Below are 12,944 nucleotides of genomic sequence, written 5' to 3'. Positions count from 1 at the left end.
GGACACGGGGAGCTGGCGTCGGACGGACAGCCAACCGGAGACGAGGAGCTGGAGTCGGCCGGTACGCCGACAGGACTCGGGGAGCTGGCGTCGGGACCATGGTTACTGGAGCCGGCACTGAAGCCGGGACCATGGCTGTAAGGTCCGGTTCTGGAGCCGGAAACATGGCTGTAAGGTCCGGTTCTGGAGCCGGAAACATGGCTGTAAGGTCCGGTTCTGGACCCGGAAACATGGCTGTAAGGTCCTGTTCTGGAGCCGGCAACATGGCTGTAAGGTCCGGAGCCGAAGCCTGGATCCTGGCTGTGTAAGCCAGGTAATGGAGTATGGAAGCAAAGCTGCGTGGGCCGGTACTGGAGCATGGAGCCATGGCTGCTGGGGCCTGTTCTGGGACTGGAACCATGGCTCTTGGGGCTTGAGCTGCTAGCTTGGCCTTGCGACTCCTCCTCTTAGCAGCCGCCTGAAAACTCCGTGGACCTCCATAAGCCAGACGAGTTCCAGAATATGATTCCTGGACAGGAGCAGGAACTGGGGCAGAAGCACGGGCTGACTGCAGACGGAACCCACCGAGGCGTATGGTGCCAGGTTGGGAATTGGGAGGCCGGGAGCTAGCATGCCTGGGGCTAGCAGGCCGGGAATCACACACAGGGAGGATCTTTGAAATCCAGCCAGGTAAGAACTTCACCATACCTGGTTTCTCTCTAGCCATCTGGCGCGCCTCCGACAACACAGCCTCCCGCTGCTGAACTCCGGGTGCTCTCTTCCATCTATCCGAGCAGTTAGCCAAAAAAAAGGAAACATTTAATAATTCCGACTTGAACGGATCTGCTGGGCCCATTTCTTGGTCGGTTCGTACTGTCACGGTTTGTGAAACAAGCAGGACCCAAATGCAGATATAAACTGAAACTTCCTTTATTTCAAGGCTATGATATATATGTACAATGACAAACAGAACACTCACCGTAGAACTAGTCAGGGAACAAGACGAACCGACCAAGACAGACAGACAACCCAGAACTTAAATACACACAAGACTCAATCACACAACAAGACACAGGTGAGGAGGGAGGAGAAAACACAGGGGCCCAGGTGAACATAATCAGACCATTAGACACACCACGGAAACTAATGACAAGACAATAACCCAAAGGAAAACATGACATGGAAAACAGCAAAAACACCCAAACCTACAAAACTCTAAACGTGACATAACATGAGAATCGTGACACATACTACACAGAGATGCTGTATGAGAAACCAATGTGAGTTTGGAACATTGAACAATGTAAATCTATTCTAGTAGACCTCAACAATGGAACTATGATCAGTAGAAATGGCCATGACATGGGACCTTTAAGTATGGCACATCTGGCTGTGCTGGTAATTATGTTGCTGATTTTGAAGCATTTAAACGTTACCACCTGGCTGTCTGGGAATTACAGCCTCATTAATTCTGCCTGCATTAATAGGCGGCAAAATACTGTGAGCTCTGTTTACAATAAAGTACATATTCAGAAAAGTTTGTTTTTAAGACTATTTGTTCTGAAGCTTGTTTTGGCACATAATGAGTGAGTGACAGTTATTTTCTATGAGGTTTTAGGGCTTCAGGTGGGACAAGGTGGAACAGAAGGGCAAGAAGAATAACTGGTTGCAAAATATTTAGGCAGAAACTTCTAGAAAAAGTACGAATAGAATTAGCTCCAGGTTAACTAAAAGCTTTTCTTATTTTTTTAGGACTAATGTACCTTAATTTTTACATTGTCTAACATCACCATGAGGAATAACATGAGATATTTGATGTCTGCTTTGCTACCTTTAGACGTGTGAGCTTAAAGCCAGATTTAAGAATCCCTGTTTCACACAGAATTAATTTCCTGAATTAGTGACGTAAAAAACCCAGAGATAATCAAATGTGCAGGAAAGTGAAATATCATTAGACCAAAAGTGTGATTATCATCATGAATGTACCTTTAAATAGGTTGGATGGATATTTTGTAAATTTTAAATTGTGTAATTTCTACTTTTATCTTTAAATATTTTATGCATGCTTCTTAATTAATATTAAGCAATCTTTGGCTCTGTAACAAATGTAAATGTCCTCTCTTTACGTTACCAAGTTATTGTACGATACATGGATGTGACCTAGATCCTTTTGAGGTTATCGACCTATTGTACCATATAGTGACATGACCTGAATCATTTTAACCGTATCGACTTATTGACCATGTACTGACAAGACCTAGATAATTTTAACGTTAAGGACTTATCCTACGATATAATGACATGACCTAAATAATTAATACGTTTTTAACTTACTGACGATATACTGACATGACTTCGATAATTTTAACGTTACTGACTTATCGTACAATATATATTAACAGGAGTTTTTGCGTTATTGATTACTTGTATGGTAGACTCTCAAGACCCAGATCATTTTAACATTATCAAAATAAAAAAATGTAATGATTAAAGGTCCCTTGTCATGGCCATTGCTACTGATCATAATTCCATTGTTGAGGTCTACTCAAACAGATTTATACTGTTCAATTTTCCAAACTCACATTGGTTTCTCATCCAGCATCTCTGTATAGTATGTGTATTCACTCTCTGTCCTAAACGGCTTGTTGGAGCTCCTGCCCCCCCCTATGAGCCCAGTGGCCGTCTGCGAGACAGCGAGACACAGCGAAACCCAGCCCGAACACACACACACACCCGCAGCCTGGCTGTGAGTTTGTGTGTGTGCTCAAACACAAACTCACAGCCTCGCCGCGTGCCCCCATCTCAGGGAGGAGAAATCGGCGGAGCTGCAGCTGAGAAAAGATTGAGTCTGTGTAACGGCTCCACGGACGTAACGTAACGGCTCCACGGATTGGTCCATTTGGGTATGGGCACGTCACTGTACCCAGGAAGAAAACAATGGAAAAAGAGAAATCTCCAACGAGGCGTTCTGGGGCAGCATAGACAGGTATTTTCTGTGTTAGAGTTTTACTCGCTACAGGGTGTACTTTGAGGGTTTGTGACTTTGCAGACCGTTTACATGCATAAAAAGCTACATAAAACACAAGGGGACAGGTAATAACCGGACAAGCATGTCATGGGACCTTTAACTTATCGTAAGTCATATGGTCATATCCTCAATCAGTTTTTGACGTAATCAATTTATCGTCCACAGGTAGCAGATATATTTCTGGGACAATAAATCATTCAACAAGTGTAAATGACAGGCTTGCTTATGGGTGTCGTTTCACACGATAAATGAATGTAGATATTTTTTGACTTACTGACGACATGAAATGAACCATATTTATTAATCAAATTGATAAACTTTGAATTGTAAACATATCGCGCTATATATAGACATGATCTAGATCATTTTTAAATGTTTAACTAGATCATGCTCTTGAATTACTATGCTATTATATAATTACCATTATTATATCAGTTGTATAAGAGGGTCTTAAAATGTAAATGATATTCTTTATTGTTTGTCATGGCAGGCCTACTTATGTTTGTTAATTTTGTTCTGCTTATTACTGAGGATATTTAAAAGCTCGTGCAATATTTTCAGAAGGGGATTTTTGTGTGGCCAAACAACATCTCTTTGTGCTGAAAAATCTTCCCTCCAGCATTTGCTTTTCATGGGGCTTTTTCAAAGAGACATTAAGTGTTCATGGAAGCTGTGTAGTGGTGTTATGAACGAGCGCCTCTTAAAGTCACAGACTCGTGGATGTCAACTGACCCGGTTGGCAACACAAAGAGCTACTGAGCAACTTCAAAAAAAATAACACAAACAGGAAGCAACAGGCATTTTACAATGAGGGGAACAGTTTGACTGGTCCTTGAGTCTATGGATAATGGAGTAACAGTAAGAGTTTCTTTCTTATGTTCTGCCACTAGATGCCGCAACAGCACTATGAACACCGAAGCACACACTGAAAGCACCAAATCAGCTCTCATAGTGGATTCATGAACATAAAGCATCTGCTGTACATGTTCTTACCACAAAGGCACTGTGTCATGTGATAATGAAAACTGCCATCAATACGGTAACGCAGTTTGTTTTTTAGCACTGTGATCCGAGGTGTGATGGATGATATCATGACGGACTAAACCTGCCAGTGAAAGGTGTGTCGATGGAACCGTGGATCAGGAGGTGGCAGTGTTATACACCGGTGAATGAACCAATTGTCTCTGGGCAGAAAAGGCTGAACACTGGGAAATGTGCTGAGGGAAAAAAGGAGTGAAGACGATGATGTAATCCTTTAAAGGGACATTCACGCAAAAATAAAATGTAGGAACAAAAGATACAAGGGTGCAGTAGAGCTGTCATGACGACGACATGTACAAGCGTTTGAATTAATGATTATTTTCTTAATTGTGCATCACAACTCCCCAGAAACCAAAGTGATGTCTTCACATTGCTTGTTGTGTCAGACCAGCAGTTCAGAAACAAAGGTAGTGAATACACATTTGAGAAGCTGGAGCAAGCTAGTGTTTGGCATTGTTTGCTTGATTACTCCATTATGAAAATAGCTGCTGATTGATTCAATGTAATTTCAGGTATCGAGTGTCTTTGAGTATATAGACTATTGTATCAGCTCTAATGTTTGTCTAAAGGTGTGTGTGGTAATCCGTATCTACAGTATGTAGATGACATGTCTCAAATAATCAAAGCTTTATTGTTATATGTACTATGGCTACAGCAATAGAAATAAAAGTTCCAGGCTCCTCAAAGGATGCAACATACTATACTAGGACATCAAATAAAAAGAAATAATAGAGTGCTATAAAATGGTGCAAGACACACGAAGGTCCAAGTAAGTTGCAGAAAAAAGAAACACTTCTCCTTTTAAATGAATGGTAATAAGGATGATTTTATTGTTATGGTTACTAAATATGTGTCCTGAAGGCAAATCAATCATATATTTCTCACAAATATGTGAGACAGTTTGTTTCACAAAGTACATTAGATGAAAGTGTTGCAAACATTTTGGCATTGGAAAATGAGTAGAATATTAACATTTCTCCATAGACTTTAATAATAGAAGCAGTTAGGAACTTACCTTTTTTGTTTAATATTTGCATGATATTTATGCAAATGTAGTTTAGTGATCAAACAAGTGGAGGGAAGCATTTTTCACTGTGTTAAAGCCAAGGCTTTGGATCTGCCTTGTTTGCATATGACCTCAGCTCCAACGCCTTAGGCTAAACAGAAACACCATCCATTATGAGGAGTGGTTAACCAGCTCTCTCCCAAATTACAGTGACTCTGGCCTCCCATTTGACTGATTTAGCGGTTGTGTGGTTCCCCATCTCATGTTACTGACTGTTATAGTGAGATGTACTCACGCAGGCTTTCCTCCCCTTTAGGAAATGTCAGCGAAGCATTTGTTTGCCATTCGACAAGTTAAACAGAACTAATGATGCGTGACAGGGCATTATTTGCTTATCCTACAGTGGCACATTTAAAATACTCTTAATTATACTGATCTATAATGACCGGTGTTGCTTCACCAGTACAGCTTCTTTAACCACATCCTCCGACAAATGCAGGACCATTTTACCACCCTGACCAAGAGGCCGTTGCACGAGGTTTTTCAAGGGAGCTGAAACATTTCCTGAGCATGTTAGAGTGCACACACTGAACCACCATCCTGTTAAAAAGAAAAGTGCAAGCGACGGGTCGTTGTGGTATGATTGTGATTGGCAGCTGTGGAGAGGAATCCAGATAACACCCTGGTATATAGAGTTGACCCTGCTTTTAACCTGCTGGCACACCTCCTGTCTTCACCTTGCACCCCCCCCTCTGCCAAACTCCACTCCTCCACACCAGACACCTCAGAGACATCTGCCCCTCTTTTAATGTTGATCTCTGACCTCTCGGGCTAAAGATAAGTTAACCTCAACGATCATGTCGTGAAGCTGCCAACGCGGTGTCTTATAACACTGTTATGTTAGCGCACAGAAGTAGAAATGTCCTTACCAAACAGTTTTGTTTGGGAGGGAAATGACATAAGGACTTGGAGTTTAAGAGAGAGTCTTGTGAAAAGCTTTGTCTGAAGTGTTGAATGGCTGCAGTACCATTTCCTTTTCTCTCCCACCCTCCTGCCAGGACCAGTCAAGGGATTTTCCTTCCCACCATCTCCGGCTGGAACACTATTTCCGGATTGTGTCGTTCATTTACTTAGTTCGCAGAGAACTCGGGAATGAGAGGCCATGGAAAAGTGAGTGTGGCAATGTGGCTAGAGCGGTAGGGAGGGAAAGACAGAGAAAGGGAGAGGTGTGTGTGTGTGTGTGTGTGTGTGTGTGTGTGTGTGTGTGTGTGTGTGTGTGTGTGTGTGTGTGTGCGTGCGTGCGTGCGTGCGTGCGTGCGTGCGTGCGTGCGTGCGTGCATGCGTGTGATGGAGAGAGTTCAAGAAAGAGCTGGAGAGAGCTGGATCGTCAGAGACAAGCCCGAGCAACGGCCTTTTACAAAAATAGCACAGGCAAGAATCTCTGCGGGTAACATACATTTGAACATGATGAGTGTAATCAAACTGAGAAGGGTTAGACATTGGACATAAACCATCTTCGCGACCATGTGATGTTGAGGATTCCTTTGTCTCATCTTTGTGTTTGCCTCTCTGCCGTGCTGTTTGTTTATCCGCTTGTCTTTCCGACTCCCAGGACATTCTATTACATTACAACGTCTCTGCAGTTAAAGCCCAGGTAAAGGCTGTTAGTGACCTGCTTACCTCTTGACATGTCCTCTGTTGACAATAGCTTACCTTCTCTGACATGCTTAATTGTCAAATAAAGGTAGTCATAGGAGATTAAGAGGCCTTTGACCTTCAAGCAGCTCGCTCTATCCTCGTCAGATGACGAGACAGGATTGAATCCACTCAGTAAGCTCATCTTTGTTTCAACACCGGAGAGATTTACAGGAAGATCGGGGCAACAAGACCAAGTCACATTTGACCCCAATAAACGCATTTAATCAATGTTTTAATTAGAGGAATTCCCACTAATTTAACACAGGACGTTGACAGTAAACTCCTCAAAGGAAGTACTTCTCAGCCTGTGAAAAAGACATGTCACCTTTTTGTCAAAATGTACTTTGGTAACCTAATAATCAGCAGATGTTAGCATAATAACACGCACAACTAAACATACTTTGAATCAGAATGTAACCATTAAGCTAAGAGTGACACTGCTGTGTTTAACTATTACTCTTTAGTCTTTAGTTCTAAACGGAAATAAAACCCACTCACATCTGGCTTTTTGTCAATTCTGATTGGCAGAAATGGAAACATGACAACCCCCGAGTTTACTTGCCAAAAGAAGTACTTCTTAGCCTGTAAAGGGTTGCCATCTTTTACGCAATCACACTGTCAAAAATGTACTTTGAAGATATTCACTAGTGCCTAGCTGTACTCGTTTGGTAACCTACTGATCAGCAGACTTTAGCATGCTAACACGCTTAGCTAAACCTACTTTGAACCAACATGTTAGCATTAAGCTAAGAGTGACACTGCTGTGCTCAACTCTGACTCTTTAGCCCATTTCTAAACGGACAAAAAAAACACTACCACCCACTAACATCTTGCTTTTATGATCTAAAGTAGGAAAAGTTACAATAGGCATTCATTCGAATTATTATTATTACTATTATTCAAGGGAAATATATTGGCTAAAGCTCTGATTGGCTAAGATGGAAACATGACACTCGGATGGACAAGCCAAATCGAGTCCCCTTTGCTATGAAGTTAGTTTAAAGGTCCCATGTCATGGCCATTTCCACTGATCATAATTCCATTGTTGAGGTCTACTAGAACAGGGGTTCCCAAACTTTTCAGCCCGCGACCCCCAAAATAACAGTGCCAGAGACTGGGGGGGGTGCTAGTGAATTAATTTCAGTTTTCCGCACAAACACTGCGCTAGTGGATTGTCAAAGGGGGAACCTCGTTGCGGGGAAATTATACAGATGGGTAGTCCGCCGCTGAAAATGTCTATGCAAACGTTATTATTAATAATAATTTAAAAAAGAAAATTATAAAAAAGATTAATCTATTTTTTTTAATCTATTTTTTATTTTTTATATTTTCCATTTTTATTTTGTAATCATCTCGCGACCCCCACTCGGGGTCTCGCGACCCCCACTTTGGGAACCCTTGTACTAGAATATATTTATATTGTGCAATTTTCCAAGCTTACATTGGTTTCTCATACAGCATCTCTGTAAACTACGTGTATTCACTGAATTTCACTCTCTGCCTTTAACGGCTCGTTGTTGCTCCAGTAGCTCCAGCCCCCACCCTCCCTGTGAGCACAGTGTGCGATTGGTCGGGACGTTGTGAATCGCGCTGAGCTCCGTGGAGGTGTGGTTTCCTTGTTTAGCGATACACAGCGAAACACAGCCAAACTCATCCTGAGCACACACAAAGTCACAGCCGAAGTAAAAACAATAAGTGTGGCTTGATATTGAGTAAGAAAAAGATTGATAAACGCTGTGAGAATGGGTCTGCAGAGAGAATTTCGCCGCAATCCCAACTGTCTGTTATCAGCCTGCAGCCAGGGAGGAGAGATCAGCAGAGCTGCCTGCACTGAGTGTGTGTGTGAGGAAGTTCGTGGATTGGTCAATTTGGACCAATCAGCGGGGGCTTAACGTAACGGCTCCGTGGACGTAACATAACGGCTCCACGGATTGGTCCATTTCGTTCCGGGTACAGTTGACATCATGCGTACCCGGAAGAATCAAATGGACAATGACGTATCTCCAACGAGGCGTTTTGGGGAGGTATTTTCTGTGTTAGAGTTTTACTCGCTACAGGATGTACTTTGAGGGTTTGTGACTCTGCAGACCGTTTACATGCATAAAAACCTTCATAACACAGAAGGGGATGGGTAATAACCAGAAAAGCATGACATGGGACCTTTAAGTAAACAGAAAATGTATCAAATCAACAGGGATTTTGATAAAAATAGTCGTGTTTATTTATATACTAAACATTTAACATGCTCTCCTCAAAGCCACCAGACTCCGTCAACAGAAACGGTAATATGATGCGTCAAATGCGCTTCATTGAAACTACACAGAAATAAAATAGTAATTCTGTTGTTCCAACAATAATTATTACTGAAAAAGAGACTGAATGAGTAACACATATGAAATAAGAAGGCCCCCATGGTGACAATTTCACAGTTAACCCGCCCATAAACAAAAAAAGGTTATGTTCCAATCTGCCTCTGGTGACTCACAAAGTGTTTAACTGGAATACTCCTTTAATAACTATGTTCTATTCAAATCGCCCCCCTGTAGGGGACACATGTTGCGCTCAAGTCTCTGAGTCTACACAGACACACACAGATGTCACCACAACATTCTGGTGTCCCACACATGTACCACAGACCATTGTGGAGCGACATTAAAACACAAAGCAGCTGTAAGAAAGGGTGAGAGAATTGGACTTGCTTACTCGACTTTCTTTAATTACTTTCTTCATGAAATCATGCCAGACTCCAATAAACTAGATACCTCTCTTTTGATTTCTCCTATAGTTCTCAGCTGTATAATAATAATATCTTATTGTTAAACAATGTCTCATCTTATGAGATCCAACGCTCCTTCTGGATTTGTTGGTAGATCTTTCCTTATTATATACGAAGTTGTGTTGTATATAGTGTGATACATCGTCTTACATCTGTACCTATTTTATTGATATTGTATCACTTGTATGGCTTATGAAGAATTGTTATCAGTATTTTGGAACATAAGGTGTAACGCGTAACGCGTATCAATAATGTACATTTGAGGTGTGGGAGGGAGTTCATGGGCCGTAAAGTTTAGATTGTTGCAGATACAATTTTAAGGAACAGAGCAGAGTGAGTCTTGATCATTTCAATCATATTTACTCTGTTCTTTTATGGCGGAGAATGTTTTGTTCCCGTGACTCATTTTCCCAAACTGACTGGACTATTTTGACTAGGAACAGAAAAGGCACCACATGCTGGAATCTAATCTGGTGTGATTCCTTTACTAGCTAACATAAATCCAACGTAATAGATTTAGATGTACAACTCTAAGACCTACTTTAGTTTGCTGCTGATATACACTACTTGATCTTTTCATAAGTAGTGTAATGCTTTTAACGCAATAAACGAGGTCGCAAGATCGAGTTAAACAGATGATGACGTTCTCAAGTCTTCTTGGATGTACATCCCAACCTGTGGCTTTAAACCATCAAGGTAAATCCCAGTGTATGACGCAGAAAATGAGTTAACTTGCCCCCCGCACGGCTCAAGGTTGTCTCATTTACACAGGTCACCGACGCTGCCATTGTTCGTCTAGGAGTTGTGTAATCCTAGATTCTTTTTGTACTATCCTCTTATTGTTATGGCTCCTGACCGAGTGCTTAACACATGCTGAAATAACTTCCTTAAGACCAATGTAAGCAAATACCACTCAAAGCATTTGTACGCCCGGAACATGAGAGTGCGGGTGAAATTCGAAAGGGGGCCACTTGCGTGCGAGACAGGGTTGGTTTGTTTTGTCAGCAAAATGTCAATCTGTCCTTGCAAGGTTATCCCATATGATCTCCCTAAATACACAGGGCTTGGTTGTCCATCTGGTTGGCAGTTGAGAGCCCCCCTCCATCCCCATTAACACCCACCACTGCAAGTCCAGGTCTGGAGGTCTTGCCTTTCTACCTCCCACTGAGAGGATATGAAAAGGCCCGACAAAGCTTTCCATTCTCTTCTTATACTGTCAGATTTTTGGATCAGTGTAATCCTCAAATGGCTGCAACACGTGTACAGCGGTTTGGTTGCTCCCTAACAACTGACTTGACAACTAAACAATGCAACGGTTCTCGCTGAAAAGGGACACTCAGAAGAATTTTTCACGTCCAGAAAATATCTGTCCTACGTGCGCACACACACAGCTAGGCAACCACCCAACATCCTTCTGAAAAAGCCCAAAAAAGAGCGATCCGTCCCCCAGTCCAAACTGCCTTTGGGCTCCCCTAAGCTATTCAGCGTGTGCAAATGAAAGATGTGTCTTGGAACAGCGCGAGCCTCGAGGCTGAGCAGAAACTTTGCTCGCGCACAGATATACACAGCAGCCCTCTGGACAAGTTTGGCACCCACACCAGCAACTGTGGGCCAAAACTCATGTTGCGTGCTAACTCTCTCCCTCCCCCCATCCCCTCATGCTATCCCGCTCTGCAATTATATGCTACGCTCCCACCCAAACATGCAAGAATAGGCCTTCTCAGTCAACAGACAAACCGAGTCATTCTGTCCTCAAACCATGACATCATGACCATTTGACTTCAGCGTGAAATTCAAGCTTGATTTAACTTTGTCAGGGGGAAAACAGAAGAAGTGGTGTGTGTTACACTGGCAGAGCGCAGCGCTGGTGTGAACAGTAACTTTTGCATTACAGGGAAGGCACAGCTAATTTATTCTCTAGGATATCAAACACATGGGGAATATGTGACTCGTGACAATCTCACGCATCAACTACTTACTTGATTAAGAAGTGGTTCGGCTACAATTGTAGAGGACAATACTGAAAATCATAAGGAGAAAAACATTTGACTGCTGGTTTGACTACATTTTGCAGCTTGCTCGTATTTCAACTTCAGTCATGATTCAAGAACTTAAACTACTTTTTTGCCATTTTCTGTGCATTAAAAAATGCATTTTGGGCCACAAATGGAAAAGTTCAACAATGTCTTCTCGACTGAAATAAAACTACTCTGATTTATCTTTCTATACAACTCAAATCTTTTATCTTGTGGTTTTATGCACGACCTGTAAACTGCACTCTAGTAAGACTTGTTTTAAGTAATAGATAGCATAATAGCTCTCCGTACAATGATAAGCCACAATAACATAATAATGTTATGGCTCTGTTGGTCGTGCTTTTGTATAATGTTGAATGAAAACTTTTAAGACAAGATTCATCACCTGCGTAGGTGCCAGAAATAGCCACTTAATCTACAACAGTCACATTAAATTATTTAGATAAAAGTTTATCAACGCTTATCTAAAAAAACAGACATCTTGACTTGGGACAATTCGGACATAATACTAACATATCTGCCAGCTTTAGTTCAGGATCATGTCATTGGCCTCTAGTTTGTTGAAGTTTCATGGCGCTTAAATGTCTGAGAGGCATCTATCAAACTGCTGACAGCTATTGTGTGAAGCACACCTAATTTTCCCAATCTGCCTCGCAACAGAGTCCTCTCCTCTGTCCTTGCAGCTCTGGGATCTTAATGGTGTTTGAGTGCCTGCGTGTCCGTGCATGTGCATGTATATATGACAGAACCGAACCAATGACAGGCACCTCAGCCCAGCCCAGCCCTGGAAACAAAGAGGGCTGGTGGGTTTCACTGCAGCCCCTCTCTCTTCTCCCACACGCTCATAAATAACCATACAGAGTCTCTGCCCTGGCCAGGGGGAGAACAAGAAGAGAAAAGAGCCATTTAGGCTGCTCCTCTCCTCTCGAGCCTTCCAACTGACCTTTTCCAAGGGTCAATCAGTCCAACCACAACTCCATACTGCGACCCCCCCCTCCCTCATCTCAACTCTCTCTCTCTCTCTCTGCTGCTGTGAGGCTGAATCATCTCAACACTGGTGCTGTGGAGAGAAGCCACTTAGCAGGTTTGGGTCATTGTAAAAGGAGCATTTAAGATCTGGAAGGCATAAAGCCTCACAAGCTCTCAGTCCCCGAGCATGTGAGATAGCAGGCGGGGTCAGAGGTGAAGGTCACAATATGGGAGGAGGGGAATAAATCCTGTAGCATGGACGACAATGGATGCAATCCCCACTGACAATGATGCCATTGTGGGCTATGGGTTGCTTAGTGTGTCCTGGAGCTGTGCCTAATAGAGTTATAGTGCCGATGTGATGGCTGCGTAGCCGAGGAGAGTAGTGTCCTTTTATATAAGGGGGGGGGG

At 42.6% G+C, this 12,944-nt stretch overlaps 1 protein-coding gene across 1 annotated transcript in view; it reads right to left on the bottom strand.

Moving 5' to 3' along the window:
- Positions 1-6: 6 nt before the first annotated feature.
- Positions 7-12,944, bottom strand: part of LOC104967942 (angiomotin-like) — a gene marked incomplete at its 3' end in the record, with an annotated part of 27,430 nt that continues 14,492 nt past the window's right edge. The window contains exon 3 of the mRNA XM_010797484.1: positions 7-764. Within this exon, the coding sequence (XP_010795786.1) occupies positions 7-764 (758 nt within the window). The remainder of the gene's footprint in view (positions 765-12,944) is intronic.

This window comes from Notothenia coriiceps, unplaced genomic scaffold, assembly GCF_000735185.1.
Source record: "Notothenia coriiceps isolate Sejong01 unplaced genomic scaffold, NC01 NC01_scaffold00037987, whole genome shotgun sequence".
Taxonomy (NCBI): domain Eukaryota; kingdom Metazoa; phylum Chordata; class Actinopteri; order Perciformes; family Nototheniidae; genus Notothenia; species Notothenia coriiceps.
The sequence above is the reverse complement of the archived record's forward strand: the minus strand, read 5'-3'. Positions and strand labels throughout refer to the sequence as shown.